Source organism: Pholcus phalangioides, unplaced genomic scaffold (assembly GCF_987345545.1).
Source record: "Pholcus phalangioides strain wild (caught in Gottingen) unplaced genomic scaffold, Ppha-v1.0 ptg000022l_1, whole genome shotgun sequence".
NCBI lineage: Eukaryota > Metazoa > Arthropoda > Arachnida > Araneae > Pholcidae > Pholcus > Pholcus phalangioides.
Window position 1 is genome coordinate 11490231 of NW_028301615.1, and position 16617 is coordinate 11506847.

A 16617-nucleotide genomic window follows, 5' to 3' on the forward strand; every position below is an offset into this window, starting at 1 on the left:
CGAAAAACACGAAAATCACCACCTATTCGTATTAATCTTTAGACCACTATACGTTTCGGTATAAAAAATATCATGAAATGCTTGCACATTATTTAAGAGAGACATTTATCATCCTGCAGCATTTATCATTCATTTCTCAACTAAGGAACCGTCACTAAATGCTTGAAATGTTTTGCGAAAATATGTAGAGAGTCTCGCTCTGTCGATTCATATTTTTTTGACAAATTTTTCATACTTTTCATTTAAAAACAATTCGTCAGAAAATTTTTTCAATTTAAAAAATAGCACTTTTTGGATCCTGGTGGGATGCCGCGTATCTAGACGTATCAGGGGTCCCATATCACGCCAACTGCACACGCCCCATACCATCACAGAGCCTCCACCAGCTTGAACAGTCCCCTGTTGACATGTAGAGTCCATGGATTCATGAGGTTGTCTCCATACCCGTACACGTCCATCAGCTCGAAGCAATTGGAACCGAGACTCGTCAGACCAGGCAACGTGTTTCCAGTCCTCAACAGTCCAATGTCGGTGTTGTCGGGCCCAGGCGAGGCGTAAAGCTTTGTGTCGTGCAGTCATCAAGGATACACGAGTGGGCTTTCGGTTCCGAAAGCCCATATCGATGATGTTTCGTTGAATGGTTCGCACGCTGACGCTTGTTGATGGCCCAGCATTGAAATCTGCAGCAATTTGCGGAAGGGTTGCACGTCTGTCACGTTTAATGATTCTCGTCAGTCGTCCCGTTCTTGCATGATCTTTTTCTGACCGCAGCGATGTCGTAGATTTAATTTTTTACCGGATTCCCGATATTCACGGTACACTCGTGAAATGGTCGTACGTGAAAATCCAAATTTCATCGCTACCTCGGAGATGCTACGTCCCATCTCTCGTGCGCCGACTATAACACCACGTTCAAACTCACTTAAATCTCGATAACCTGCCAATGTAGCAGCAGTAACCGATCTAACAACTATGCCCGACACTTGTTGTGTTATGTAGGCGTTGCCAACCGCTGCGCCGTACTCTGATTGGTTCCATCTCTCTTTATTTGCATACGCATGCCTGTACCAGTTTTATTGGCTCTTCAGTTTATGTTCGTTATAACTACCCGCTCGTTCTACGGAAAACGGACAGCAAATTTTTAGCCATTTTTGATCCATTTTTGTCAGCAAAATTTCGTCAGCTCTGCCCCCCCCCCACCTCCTATGACACATTGGTAGGATCAGAGACGTACGCGGGGGGAGGACCCCGCCCCAGACTATCGAAAAAAATTTTCATGCAAAAAATATTGAAAAAAAAAAAATCGAAAAAAATACGTCATGTTATTATAATCAATTTCTGTTAATTTCAATGCTATTTGAAGGCTAAGAACTCAAAATTTCTTTTTAAGAAATTCATTGTGACCCACCCTCTATGCCAGTGGTTCTCAACCGGTGCTCCGCGGAGCCCTTGGGGTTCTGTGAACTCTCCAGGGGCTCCGCGCCACTCGAGGAAAATATAAACTGCAAATTTGAAAAATAAAATTTTGAATAACAAAAGTAAATCAGTAACTTTGATAAATAAATAAAAAATATGCCTACGGAGTTCCGTCATACACTCATTTATACACCAGAAAGGGCCCCGCTAGTCAAAAAAGGTTGAGAACCGCTGCTCTACGCCATGTATTGTAAACCCTTGGCCCGTGGACCAAATGTGGCCGGGGGGGGGGGGGTATGTGGCCTACCCTCTCAAACCTAATTTTGTAAAAATGAACGAAGCGACACATTTACAGGTCGCTCAAGTAATCCCGTGGCACATTTTCATATCATTTAAGTAGGCCAGTGGCACATTTAGAGATCCCTTGAATGACATGTGGTACAGTTTTAGAACAATTAAGCGGCCCCCAGTTCGGTTCTACATCACTCAAGGTACCCGCGACACATTCCCAGATTACGCAGCATAATTACGGATCACTTGCGTGTCACAGTTCGTCAGAGCACTTAAGCAGCCCGGACACATTTCCAGACCACTTGGATCCGCGAAACATTTAGAAATCGCTAAAGTAGGGGACTTATCAATAGGGAGGATATTATTTTAGGTGCCCACAAACTAGCGAAAAGTTTTTCTCGTTTTTGGCGCACCGAATAAGAATGAGAATCAATAAGAATTAACATTAAGAATATTTCATACTAGCTAATACCCCGCTAATACTGCCCTGGTTTTCTTCCATGAGGCTTTTTTGGATCACGTGATATCTCCCACTTTCTTTGAGGGACATACAAACCATGTCTAAATTAACCAATATGGCGGCTTCCTGCGCTACTCATGAAAGAAACAAATCTAGATTTAAAGAAACGTAGAAATGAATATACAGGATGTTTCTAAAAGAATCATTCGATTTAAAAAAATCATATCTATTTAAAATATCTATATCATACCAATAGAAAAATCACTCTATTCAGCTTTTAATCCGTTTTGACTGAATAATGTAGAGGTAGAAAGAGGGAAATCTCGAGTTTCACGCAGTTAGCGCACTCTCTCTTCCTTCGGCCGCCAGCCACTTCAAGATTGGCTTTTCCCACTGTTAGAAACTGCTTCGGATTACTTCATTTTCCAGCAGGACGGGGCACCACCACGCTGGAGCTTCAGAGAATTTTTGAACAATCGCATTCATAAACGATGAATCGGCCGTACGGGGCCTGACGATTCAACTGAACATCATTGGCTTCCAAAATCGCCGGACCTCACAGTGAGCAATTTCTTCTTGCGGGGGTTTATAAAAGACTACGTTTATGTGACTCCCCTTCCAGCTACATTAGCCGAACTGAAGATACGCATAACAGCAGCAGTGGATGCAAACATGCCCTCAAACGTCCATCCCTAGCTATAATACCTGGCGCTTACTTGTCTAAGTTAAACAGTATGGCGACTTCCTGCAGGACTCATGAAAGAAACAAATCTAGATTAAGAAAACATAGAAATGAATAGTTTTTTTCTTTTTCAAGGAGCGCTAGGTATTTGGATTCCCCCCCCCCCCCCCCCCCGTTAAACTTGCAAGTTATCCATCTGCCTGTTTCAGCTTCCAAAAATGTTTAATTATAGCTGTGGAATTTTTTCGATATACTTTTTACGGGCCCATAATTTATTTTAAAACAACCTAAACTATATGAATTTATGCAGTAGATATTAAAAGACAATACGGAGACATTAAGTAGCCTATCATTAAAGTCTCGTCCCATTTGGTATATATGCACAATTTGGCGACGATCGATCGAAAAATTGTAGATTTGTATAGAGAACACACAAACACAGAAAATCAATTTTATATATATAGATTTTTATAAAGGGTAACGCCTCAGATTGAGAGGTGGTTTTATCAAACTTTTGAAAAAAAATTTATCTTAAGACAATTCATAGTTGGGGGAAATTAGAACTTTATTCTTATTATTATTACTTCCACATTAAAAAAATTTGGAAAATTTAATATCTCTTTTTTTTTGCGCTTCACCAGTATTCATTATGCGAAACCCTCGCTTCAATAATACTGGATATAATGCCACCTCTATAACAATATTTTTTTTGTCTTGTTTGGAAATGCTAAACTGCTGCCTTTCAATATAACAATAATCCCTCTACAATGATATACAAATACAACACCACAACAGGCAAATTGCCCAACGAGGTGGCTGACTTAAGAACATCATGGATCCCGAGCCATTTTTTTGGAGGCCCTACATACTACTGCTACACCACACATGCACCCCGCCCACACCCCCCTCCCCGCGGAACCCCCAACGAATCGGTACATGCGGGAATGTGCGTGTACGTGTAGTGAAACTTGACATGAAGTTTTTCTCTGTAATGCTTGTTATGTGTAGTGCTGCCATCTGCCACCAGTTTTTCTAACTCTGAGTGAAGTGTTATGATTGAATGATTTATCATTGTAGGACTGTTGCTCTCTGTGGCGAGACTTTTTAACGGGGGGGATCGGCTTGCATTTGCGCCTTGCATATGTCTTCTTGGTTTGCATAGTATTGTTACACGGAGGTTTTATTGTATTATCACCCTATTGTCAGGATTCACAAAGGAAAAGCCCAATAAAAATGGGTTTTGCATGATCCATCTAAAGAGTTGAGAGTTCTCTCCTAAAGCACATAAATAAAAGTTGTCTGTTTAATCGATCAGTTTGTTGATCGCGGTTGAAAATGTTAGTTGACTTAATCGATTCTATCAATAAGATTAAATTTGATTTACATTTTCCGGTGAAAATTCGCAATTAACTTCATTTATTTGAAAAAAAATTGGGCATTTTATCAATGAAAAGTTCCTGTAGAAAAAATTCATTCGTGATTTGATAACATTAAAGTTAACTTTTTTTCAGAAAACTTGATGAAATAAACATCCTTTCCAAACATCAAGATAGCAGAATAATATGAAAAAATAAGTAAATGCTGCCTCGTAAAACATGGGTAATATTATTGTAAGGATTTTACAAAGCAAAAGTCTAAAAAATGGTTTTCGGAGATGGGTTGCCATGGTATTGTGAATAAAATTCTTCACAAAATTTACTGAAGTGCAGAAAAGTTAATTTTTTTTTGAGAAATGCTAATATATTTGGAACAAATATTTCTGAGAATATAAGTTAGACTACTTTTTATTGTTTATATTCATTGAAATAGGTGCATCTTTTTGCAAACTAAATGTTTTATTCTTCTGAACAATTTGTACAGTGAAAAAAGAAAATGTCTGTGAAAATATACCCCCCTCCCCCCACCAACAACAACAGACAGTTTGAAATCTACTGGCTTGAGCCACACTTCAAAGGAGTGATGACGTCTTAAATTTGGTGTTCAACTGAATGAATAGCTTTGGCTTCATTCTTTTAAGACACATTCAAGTCGATTTTGCATTGTTTTTATACAATGGGTTCAAATTTCATCACAAATGTGAGTCAATTTTCCCTTTAGTAAAGTCTCATCACAGTGTGCATTGGTATGCAAACCATATTTTACTTTAAAATACGGAAGATGGATGGCAGTACCAGAGCAAGAAACGTTTCGTTAATGCTCATTTGTGATTCCATAGAGGAATATAGATGAGATGCATATGTAGTTTAGTAGTAATAGTAACCATCAACAAGAATATGATACAAGCACAACTTTGCTAACATAAATACGTTAGGAGCAATACGTATGCAACAGATTTCTGGCATGTACTTTAAGTATCAATAGTGTGCATTGTAAGTGTGCATTGATAACTATTGAAATGAAGAAAAAAAACCTTATTCGCATGTTTTCGGCATGAAATCACACATTGAGTGGATGATGCTGCATTTTTGTAGAATTTTACTGAAAACATTGTAGAATATGTATTCTATTCGAAATTTATTCTTATTAGTGTTAATACTATATTTATCTTTCAGGTGTTGGAACTATTCACTTCTTTACGAGAAATGACAAAAGAGATGGCCCAGCAGCAAGCAATTCACTCACCTTCGACAAAAATTGGAAAAAACATAGCTTTGGATGAAATAATGACATCTGGCCAACAGTATGAAGTTATGTACTTAGGACGCATCAAAGTATGTTTTAGTTTCAGTCTTGCTTCCGTATGAACATGGTTGAAATCACCAATTGGCATATTAATTTGAAAGTGTTCAAAATTATTTGCAATCTGAATATAAATCACCTTGGATTTTTAAATATAAAAATTCTATATATATTAAAAAAAAACCACTTTCAGGAAATCTGGAAATACTAAGAGAGTAAATTGATTTAATCTCTCACATGTTAAATAGAATGTAATGCACATGTGCCTTATTTATTAACTCTATACGAATGCATGCTTACAACCAAGTATACATATATACTAGTTGTAAGCATGCATTTGTATAGATTTAATACACTTATTGAATCTTATTAATTTTATTATTTCTAATACATTTATTTGAATTTCCTGAAATATAAATACCATACATCAAGGAAATACACATTTTCTGGATATTATGTGAAGGTGATCTTCGAAAGAATAGTCACCTAGTCTCTCCCAAGAATTGAACCCAGTTCCTCATTGCCAACTAATAATATACAGTAAATGCCTACTTCCTATATATCTGCTGCAACATTCAAGTTTTAACAATAAAATTCCAAATCTTTGTCTTTATTGATTAATTACACTTTTTGATTAATTCAGATGAGACGACAGAAAAAAATCGTAAGCATTGTTAATTTGCCAACTCATATGCAACACAAGACTAACATTATGCCTAACAATTTAATTTCACTAACTAAAAGTAAATTTGTGGCAGATGGTAAGAAAGTAGGAAAACATTTTTTATCATGTTCTAGTTTAGATGATAGGAAAAAGCTTCGTTATACAACACATACTCACTTCAAAACTTTTTTGGCAAATACTAGAATAGAAGCACCTTTCCTAAAAAGTACCCTGAATCTCATCTGAGAGATGCTTGATATATTGCTTGATCCTCAGAAACCTAACGACTTGTGCTCGTCTGCAGTCTTTTTATCAAATTTTGAAAGATATTGTCATGGATTCATAATTTGCTATGTTGGGCAGTAAATAACTAGGGCCAACTCAAGTGAATTGGGACAAAAACACTTCCAGGTTACACAATTTGGGAGAGGGAACCACAGAAAAAATCAAAAACCATAGAAAAAGCTTCATTATATTACCACCACCCCCCCCCCCCCCTTCATGTGACTCTTATTTTTCTAGGATAGGTTCTGAAAGATCTTGGTCAACAGGTCTGCCTATCTAAGGCTCCTTAAAATCCCAGACTAACCCGCCTCCCCCCTTTTTCTGCCATCTTTGAGCAAATGGTGATGTCTGTATCTATAGGCAATTGCTGCTACCTGTTTTTTTTCTGCGAGTTAGATGTCACATTGAAGAAAACACTGCTTTTGCTGCTCTGGGATGGATTACGATAAGTCAGCTCGTCTCTCTAGTTGCGTCTATACTTGAGCGAGAGGATATACTGGGGCCTGGCCCTCAAGATGATCAAAAATTTAATTTAAAAAATTCAAATAGAAGAAAATACCTTCATATGCCTTTCTTTTCAATTTCTGTTGATTGAAAAAAGTAAGGATTAGTAAGGATGGAAAGAGGAATATTTCCTCTGGGAAATATTCTCTGTGCTCTTTTTTTAAAGCTTCAACCCACCACTGTCCCCCTCTTCTTTACAAAAGTAGGTCCTGCATACGTTAAATTATTATTAATTATTCAGTATGTAAGTTGAAAGAAAAAAAAATGATTACATGCAACAAAATTGATTGGAATTATTTTATTTTATATATCAATAGTATTAAGCTATGAATGTGTGATACAACTTGATAAAGCAATTATTTCTACAGGTTTCAAGCAAGAGAGCACCGCCCACTTTTATTGATGATGCTGTTGAAAAATTCAGATTGCATGAAATGGAAAAACTGCGTAGTAAAAAGAACAGTTCAGTCCCTTCATACAGACATCGTCATGGCAGTGGTGCTAGTGTTTCTAGTCTTCCGTATAATTTAGAACTGAATGAAAATAGCAAAGACAATGAACATGAGGATGTAAATAAATTTAATACTCCTGTTAATAAGGAATGCACAAGGATATCGGCTGAAAACCTTAGTATTAAAGATGTAGAGACCAACTCAGTAAGACTTTTCAAAGTTTTCTTTGAATTGTGTTTTATTTTCCTGTTCATTTTCATAGCAAAACCTAGACACAAAGTTGAAAAAAGTGTTAATGTTTATAGATAGCAGTCTGATTTTTATGGCAAATATATACTGTGAAATTTAGTTGCACCAATATTGTATGGATCAAGTAAAAACATCTTTATAATATCAAGATGTGATATATATAAAATTTCCGAGTTTTAATCCAGTTTCCATAATTTTAAAACTTCTGAATAAATTAGTAAAACTATTTAAGTTCCATGGAAATGCTTCTAATTACATTTTCATTATTTCTGGTATCAGTTTATTTTGAATCTAGAACTAAATTTTTTATTTTAATGATTTTACATTGTTTGGCAATCCTATACCTGTCATATTATATAGAGATATCCAATATTATTATTCTATAACTCTTTATTTAGACAAGACAAAATCAAAACATACAAGACAGAAAGACAAAAAGAAAACTACAAAACAAACACTATTTGACCCAAAGGGATATAATCCTTCCATGGGTCATAAACAGTAACACGAATGGGACAATCTCTTCAGCAACCTTGAAAGTGTATAAAAACAACAATAGTCAATTATATTACACAATAATATTCAATATCAAAATTAACTTTTTTTTTTTAGAATGTTACTTAAATGTTTAAATGTTTCCCCTCTTTCAAATTGCAGTGATTAGTTAATTATCAAATAAAATGAACTGTTCAATATTTGTTATTTCAAATACGCAATTTATTATAGTTCTTTTAAACATATTAAGTGAAAGCTGTTGTCTATTAATACCATTAAATTCATTGCATAACCTTGGAACAAGAATGCATAAAGATTTTTTATGAATTGTTTTTCTTGGTAATGGTATATGATACAGATTTTCTGTTCACATAGTACTACTTTGTGTAATTGCTCTGTTGGGATACCAGTCAGAATTTTTATACATGAACAGCAATACTTTATATAAATAAAGTTGACGTACATTAAAATGAATTAGTGATACATTGCATTGCGAGAAATTATTAATGTGTAGAATATCTTATCAAAAAAAATCATATAAACGGCTTAAAGATAGAATAGAATTTTTGTATGTTCCTTCCCAGACAGTTAATCCATATATGTGGGAATACCCATGCATAGAACACTTCTCTCAAACTGTTGTATGAAATAACAGATTTTAGTTTAAATAAACATCAAACTGTAATTACTCTTAGTTTATTGACAATTAAAGGCTCGGCGATCCATGATGTTCTTAAGTCAGCCACCTCGTTGGGCAATTTGCCTGTTGTGGCGTTGTATTTGTATAAAGTAGTGTGATCTTTCCATTTCAAGTTGGACGAGATAACTAACCCAAGATATTAATAATTTATTACTCTTTCTATATAATCACAATTACAAATAGTATCAGGATGAAAATCATCACATTCATGAAATTTAATTTCAGTTGTCTGTGTATTTAGATTCATTAAATTAAAATGCATCCATTTGGTTTCACTTGCGTTAAGCTGTAGTCGAAGGCTCTTAAGTTCTTTTATTTATGGTGTAAAGTCATTTTCTAAATTTTTTTTATCAAATCTTCAGTTGTGTCAGCAGTACAAATTAAGACTGATTCCTAAACTGTTGGTTATTGAAGGTTATACGTTATATTATGAATTCAATTATGTATATTCATTTTCATCAGAGAATATGCCATTCTAGCCAAGTTCTAAGGGGGCTGTATAAACATTTATATCTAATGAGTAGAGCCCGCGTGTGTGGAAGTTCAGGCGAAATGTCAAATATATTTTTTACCCATTTTCAAATTTTTTTGTGAAAATGTCTTTTTGAATTTTTTCTGCTGTAAATGTCTATTTCAAAATTGTTTTATGTTTATTCATGAATTTTAGAATCCATATTCTGTAGATCTTAGATATTTTTAGCATTGAGAACTTTGAAGGCGTTTTTTTTTTTAATCTTCACCCCCTTGGTATTCCTTGGTATTCTTATCAGCAAGCCCCAATCCCATTGAGCCCCATTTGAATACAAATAGGCGTAAGTTCCTGAGAGACAAGAAAGTTTACATATAAACGACAAAGAATTTTTATCTTTTAGATATAGTAGCAATCAATATACTGTCAAATTCTCATCAAGATATTAAGAGTTTTAGACAAAAGCAGCCCATGCATAAGAATAGATGAGAATACATTAGAAAAGTTTGTTTCTCTACATGCTTTTCATATAACATGTCTAGCTCACGTACAGTATATATGAATAGCTGATCAATGACTGTTTCCAATCATGCTCCTAGTGAATAAACTAAAGTGGTTAACATTATGTGTGCCAAAATATGTAATTTTGATAATCCAAAATATTTATTTTTTCCTCACGCTCTTAGCAATGTTTTGCTGAGTTAATACTTTTACATGTATTTACTAATGTTAGTAATATGTTGCCATTTTGTATATTTTGTCATTTGTCAAAGCAACTGTTCGTAATGTACTGATAATTCCAGGGCTCTTGCTTGCACAAATAAATTCTTATAAAAAAATTATATGTCCCCCTATTTCGTTTCTCAAAAAAAAAAAAAAATAAATAAAAGTTTCAACTTTGATTAGTTATAACTTAAATTGTTGGGGCCATAAAAGGAATTTTTTCATAGACCTAGGGACTGTATAAAAATTTCAATCTTCTAATTTTTTCAGAAATAATATTTCTGACATAAATGACTTCTAAGATGATACCTACAGAGGGACATAGAATTGGTTGAAGGAGTGCAGAGAAGAACTGTGCATGTCCTTGTTGGCACACAGGGCTTGAGTTATGAAGAGAGACTTCATTTTTTGAATATGTTTACATTGGATGAACGTAGGTGTAGAGGAAATATGATCGAAGTGTTCAAAATTTTCAATGGGATGGATAGTATGGACCATGAACTTTTAGTACACCGCCAATCAACTGCTTTTACAAGGGGACACCAGTATTGATTGGTGAGGGACAATGCAAGGTTATGGTGTCGCAGGGAATTTTTCTCTAATAGGGTTGTTAATAAATGGAATAGCTTACCCCCAGAGGTAGTAAATTGTAACACAATTGACACGTTTAAAACAAAATATGATAAACATGTTTGGGTAAATCGAGAAGCTATCCATTCTTAGAATAAGACAACCATAGGTATTCTTTATGGGCATTGTATAATATTTTATCATGTGTATATATTGTTTATAATTTGTGTTATTTGCATGTTTAATTGGGTTGCTGTTTTTTTTTTTTTGAAATATATGACATCCATATTTTTATGGGCATCTTTTTATCAGCCACCTCGTTGGGCATTTTGCCTGTTGTGGCGTTGTATTTGTAATCACATGTAAAACATTTTTTGTAACGAAGGTCTTAGCCAAAATTCTTAAATATAAATCATTAACCTATTGTATAACAATAAGAGGCGATAGCCTTTATATACTGGTTCAAAAAGAGTTTTAGAACCATTTTATTCACAAAGATGTGCAGAGTATTTAAAACAGGTACCGGGTAAAAAAAAACTGTTTATGCTGTGTTTCCTTTGAAGTAGATATTGTGTGTAGCTATCAAAATTTTTTCCAGGGGTCATACAATGAACAAATAAAAGTCCTTCGAATTGGGGGGGATCACTGGGTAGTGAAGGGGGAGGCGATTTTTTCACCTCCATCTTCCCAACTATGGTATTGGTAAAAAAATTTTTGGGAGTGGGTTAGGGGTGATCTCTCTGCTATCACTCCGTATCTGCCTGAGTCATGCAAAGATATAAGTGCAAATTACAATCCTTTTTGTGATATCCTCTAGTACTGCCTCTAAGTTCTATGAAAAGTAAGAAACTTCACCCCTCAAGCAAAAGAGTATTTCCTCAACCACTCACTATTGAGGAAACTGTTTACCTGGGAAAAAATGAAGATAACACATACACCATGACCAAGTGAAAGAGCTGGTTGTTGAAGTTCTTTTTTTTTTGCTTCTAATTTTAGCATGCTATAAAAAATTCTTTAAATCTGCATTCACATTTTTGTGCAAACCCTGGTAAAAAAAAATCCATAGTTACACAGGGTATCTGCTTCAAAGGAAACATTTCACAAACAGGCGTCATATCTATTCATTCTTTTGTGATTAAAAAAAAATGTTGTAGAGCAAACTGGTAATAAAAAGTAAACAGTATGATGACACAGAAATCATGACGTGATGAAAAAAAAAAGTTAACTTTATTTCAATTTGTGTTCACATTTCACAAAAACATAGAAATTTCAATCAATTGTTATGAAAACTTTAATTTCAAAGTGTTCTAAAATATAGTTTTTGTTCAGATGTAATTGATGGTGTATGTTTAAAAATGATATTTTCTGGTGTTATTTTCCTAATTGATTTAATCTTTTTCCCCCTTTTAGGGTATTCCAAAGAGTTGTTCAGATCCATTCAATATCACAGCCTTTAGTTCTCCATGCAGCTCAGAAAACTTCATTGTGGGTATTAGTCCCAGCATATCTACATCATCTTTCAACCAGTCTCTGCAGGCAACTGGGAAGAACAACACTCTAATGCCTCCATCATCTCTCATCACTCATACACAGAGTCTTGATAGTCCAACATGTGCTGATATTGTTCAAGACCTGAATGATATAAAATCAAATTGGCAGCCAAGGTGAATAAATGTTTTTATAATGTAATATTGAATTTTTTTAAACTTCTCAAAATGTTATTCAATTAATCAACAATATGTGTATGTATAATATATACAATATATACTGTATGCCCCCACACCCCATTAGCCGGCTTACCATAAAAGATTTGGTGACACCAGCTTTTAAAATGTTGGAGTCTGGTTGTTCCTGGCATGCTGGAAAGACTGAGGTTCAACAAGCATGATCGTATTCGGAAGACTGATATCTATATTAAATATTGAATGAATGCACGAATGTAAATAAAATCATATTTTTCACTGTAGCCAACATGTTTTGTCCAGGAAATTGATAACGATAATGAAAATTAATCATCTACGCATTGCTCCAACCCAATTATCACCAGCCTAATATGAAATGCAGATAATGTTTTGCATGTTCAGAGATTGCAGAAATCTGCTGTTGCTTTTGTATTAACTTATAATTTTTTTAATTTCTTGCTCTGCTTATTCCATTCTTAAACACATGATCTAAAAATCCAAACATACTTCTCAGTCTAATTTTTTATTAAGCTTATCTAATGTACGAGATCAAATGCTTAGTATCAGAAACTTTTGATAAATCAAGGTTTGTAGTAGTATAAGCAAATGTGGAATTTAAACAGTCTCCAACGTAATTCGTAAAATGAAAAGTATTGTAAAATTCAGAGAACAGACAAGGTCTGAATCAATCAATTCAATCAAACCTTAAAGTTCAGATATTCAAGACTTCCTGGAATCTGGGATTTGAATTTCTGAACATGGCTGCTAATGCATGGGAATAAAGTATAAAAATTGTGTGAAAGTTGAATTAGAAGAGTGGGCAAAAAAGATTGAAGCTTCATCTTGAAAGCAGTGACCTAACGAGCCAGTAATCTTATCTTCTTCCTTTATCGTAAGCTATCGTCTGTCATAATGTTCATATCAAAAAGCCATAATTGGTTTTCCCAGTGTTAAATTTCACCCCAGATGCATAACACCCATTCAAGATATTTTTTGGTGTTTCCCAAAATATATTTTTAAAATTAATTAGTTTTAACATGCTTAAGTGCAGGGCTTTCAAAGATTTGAGTAAACTTCAGAGACTATTCCTGTGCTTTGAACACGACCATAATTTCATTTTTGAGTTTTTGCCTATTTTCACACACACTTTTTCATTTTCATGGATGAATAAACATTAATTCAGAAGGAATAATATTCCATGTTTATGCGTTTAATGTGCTTTTTCAACATGGGTTTTTATGTCTACCTATGCAATTAAGAATTTTAATATAAAAACCATATTTCCTTTCATAATTTTGTGAAGTAAGTATAAAACTCATGCGGAAACATCAGAAAATTTTTTATATACATTTGAAAAAGCCTGTTACCTAAAATTTTAGTTAAAGGCTTTTAAATTTTGTTCATTCAGAATTTTCTTGTAATTTTACTCATTTGTGTTTCTCGTGTATTTTTTTAATTTTAAGGGACAGAGCATTATCATCAAGTGGAACATTTGGTATGAATCACAATCCTGTAAAACAAGTGTCACTTCCCGCTTACAGACACAGGACAGGAAGCGGAGGTTCCAATGATATGCGAAGACCTCGTGCCTTCACTTCTCCCGCACAGTCATCAAATCAGCAGCAGCGAAATCGTACTATGCTTTTTCTAATTGGCAAGACTGAACTTTGCCTTATTGGTATGGATAAAAAACAGGCTCTTCTTAGTAAAACCTTCAATGATATCGCACATTGTTCTCAGGTATGTTTTACACTTCATCAAGAATGTTTTTCATTTTTTTTATAAGTATGATGGGATAACCATAAGTTTTTTTCCATAATTCATGATCATTGGTTTGTAGATTGTAAATTTATCATGCATTTCAATTAGATATGTGACCTTTCTCCTAATAAAACAAATTTCACTTTTGTTGAATTGAAAATAAAATTCATCAAAAAATTCCGAGTATGAATAGGATAAGTTTAACTGTTTTGCATCTATATATTACAGTGAAACTGGAATTATTTTCCATTCTAGACAGGTTCCTGCTTTATAAAGGTGCACACAAAAATATGTGCAGTGATTTATTTCTAGCAAAACTTAAATTTTGAGTATGTCACCTTAACTACTATAAACCAATTAAAGAGAGACATGCATGTTATATTTTTGAATTTTTTGTTTGCTGTTTCATATTACTATGCATTTGAAATTGCATATTTAATTCTAGTTTAAATTTATATTTTCATCATATCATATATTAGTCTTACAAGAAAAAGGAGTCCTTTCAAACAAAAGCCACCATTTTCATCATAGATGAAATGCTAAACAGGCGTTTATTAAATTTTGAATTGTAAATCCGCTTCCACCCAAGCCCAACCCCTTGCTTCCAGAACCAGTTCAGCCAGATAATAAGCATTCATTATTTTTCCAAGAAATAAAGTTTCCTAACAAAAGGGGGATTAGTACGATCTAACTTCCTCTCATCCAAAAGACAAAAACTTTCACTTGGCCAAAAATTCTTTCTGCTTAAGCAGGTTTTCTTAATATAAAAGTTGACCAAATATGCCTTCCGTTTCTGCGTTGCACAGTTTCTGGTTCCCTTAAAAAGGTGTTTCCCATAATTGAAAAAAACATTAATTATGCATTAGACTATTTGTTTGTTCTGTTCAAGACAGGTTTCTGTCTCGTACAGTATCCATCTTATAATTTCATTGGAATTTAAAGCCCTTTGCTTCAATGTAAAAATAAACAATCTCAATTTTATTTGAAAATTTTTTATTTCAGTTGACATATATATGTCAAGGCTTTCAAGTTACAGTATTTACTACATCAAATGTTTTTCTAGTCCTTTGAGGATGTACAAACTTCTTTGTATGGTTTTAGTTAAATTATAAAGTTAAAAACCTTCAATTGAAAATTAATCACTATTTTCTTTTGTATAATCTCTATCAACTATTACTTGAGAAGGTAATAGTTGATGGCAAAACTTCATAAGAATCAACTATTACTTTTCAAGTGATAGTTGATTCTTATGAAGTTTGGGATGCCAAATTCAAGGGTAAAAAATAATTAAGAATTCTGTCGCCTCTGGATTTTTTAAATATCTTATTTTATTTTTTTTCATTACAGGTATTCCTTGTTTTATCTGGTTTCACTTTACACATTTTGTTATAAGAGATTTTTTGAAAAGTTAATTTTAAAAATGGCTACATGCAAAATTTTTTCTGCAGTTTGAGTTTAATCCTGAAAATGGATTTGCAATTAATTAATTGAAAAATTAATCTTTCTCACATAGTTAAAATGACAAAATCGGTTGAATTTGTTGATGAAGGTGTGTCAAGTATGGAAGAAACATTCAACTCCATCTCACCAGAACTCACTAATGGGAATCTTTTGGTGGCATATCTAAAATGTCATAATTTTAATCAAGGAAAACGATCCTAATGAATCTAGAATTGGGATATTTGCAAGGGATATTCAGAATTTTCTAGCTTTCCTTCTGAAGTTTTTTCTTATCCTTTCCGAAGAAAACCCTCTATCTTACCCATGTTAAATTTAACTCACTTTATACGATTTTGTCGTATGCAATTATTTTGCTGAACCGATTTGTCGTGTAAAGTGGGGTGTGTGCATGTGCATGAATGCCTGTAATACAGTTTTAATGCACTGATATCATTATAATGTACATTTGGATATTTCTTCCCTTTTTTAGAAAGACTTAAAAATTTAACTACAATTAGATGTTAAGCAATTGGTATTATCAGCATTCAACATACTGAGATGATACCAAGTTTTTCTTTCGTGTAGCAAGCAAGTCGGAATTGAGCATGTTTACATGTACTTATTTTTTTCATTTGTTACTTGAATTTTTTATTGCCTAAAATCGACAACTCAATTTAAATTTTTAAGCAATAGGTTTTAATCATAAGTTGACAAACTTATTCAGTGTTTATTTCATGAATTGTGATCAGCTATTTATTAAATTTTATGCTTCAGGCTTCTCATTTTTGTATATATTTTGTTTCTGCAGGGTACAAAACATCTTGATCATTTTGGTTTTATATGCCGGGAAACTGCATTAGCTGGTGCTGATTTTTATGCTGGTTATATCTTTCGTTGCCAGACAGAGAAAGTGGTATGAGCATTTATGTAATGAAACACAGTGAGATTCTTTAATAAAACAATATTCACAGACTTTTTGATATTACAAGCAATCTCCATTATTTTCATTAGAATATTACTGGTTTTTTTATCGTGAGTAACTATTTCCTAATGATTCTTTTTTTTTTTTCTGGGTATGTCAAATTTAACACTAGG

General features: G+C 33.7%; 1 protein-coding gene across 1 annotated transcript in view; it reads left to right on the plus strand.

Moving 5' to 3' along the window:
• The window catches only part of LOC149069467 (TBC1 domain family member 1-like), a 114046-nt gene that overhangs the window by 29928 nt on the left and 67501 nt on the right, over nucleotides 1–16617 (plus strand). Inside the window, exons 2-6 of the mRNA XM_089249436.1 lie at nucleotides 5402–5560; nucleotides 7350–7637; nucleotides 12050–12303; nucleotides 13785–14061; nucleotides 16331–16435. Of these exons, the coding sequence (XP_089105562.1) occupies nucleotides 5402–5560; nucleotides 7350–7637; nucleotides 12050–12303; nucleotides 13785–14061; nucleotides 16331–16435 (1083 nt within the window). The remainder of the gene's footprint in view (nucleotides 1–5401; nucleotides 5561–7349; nucleotides 7638–12049; nucleotides 12304–13784; nucleotides 14062–16330; nucleotides 16436–16617) is intronic.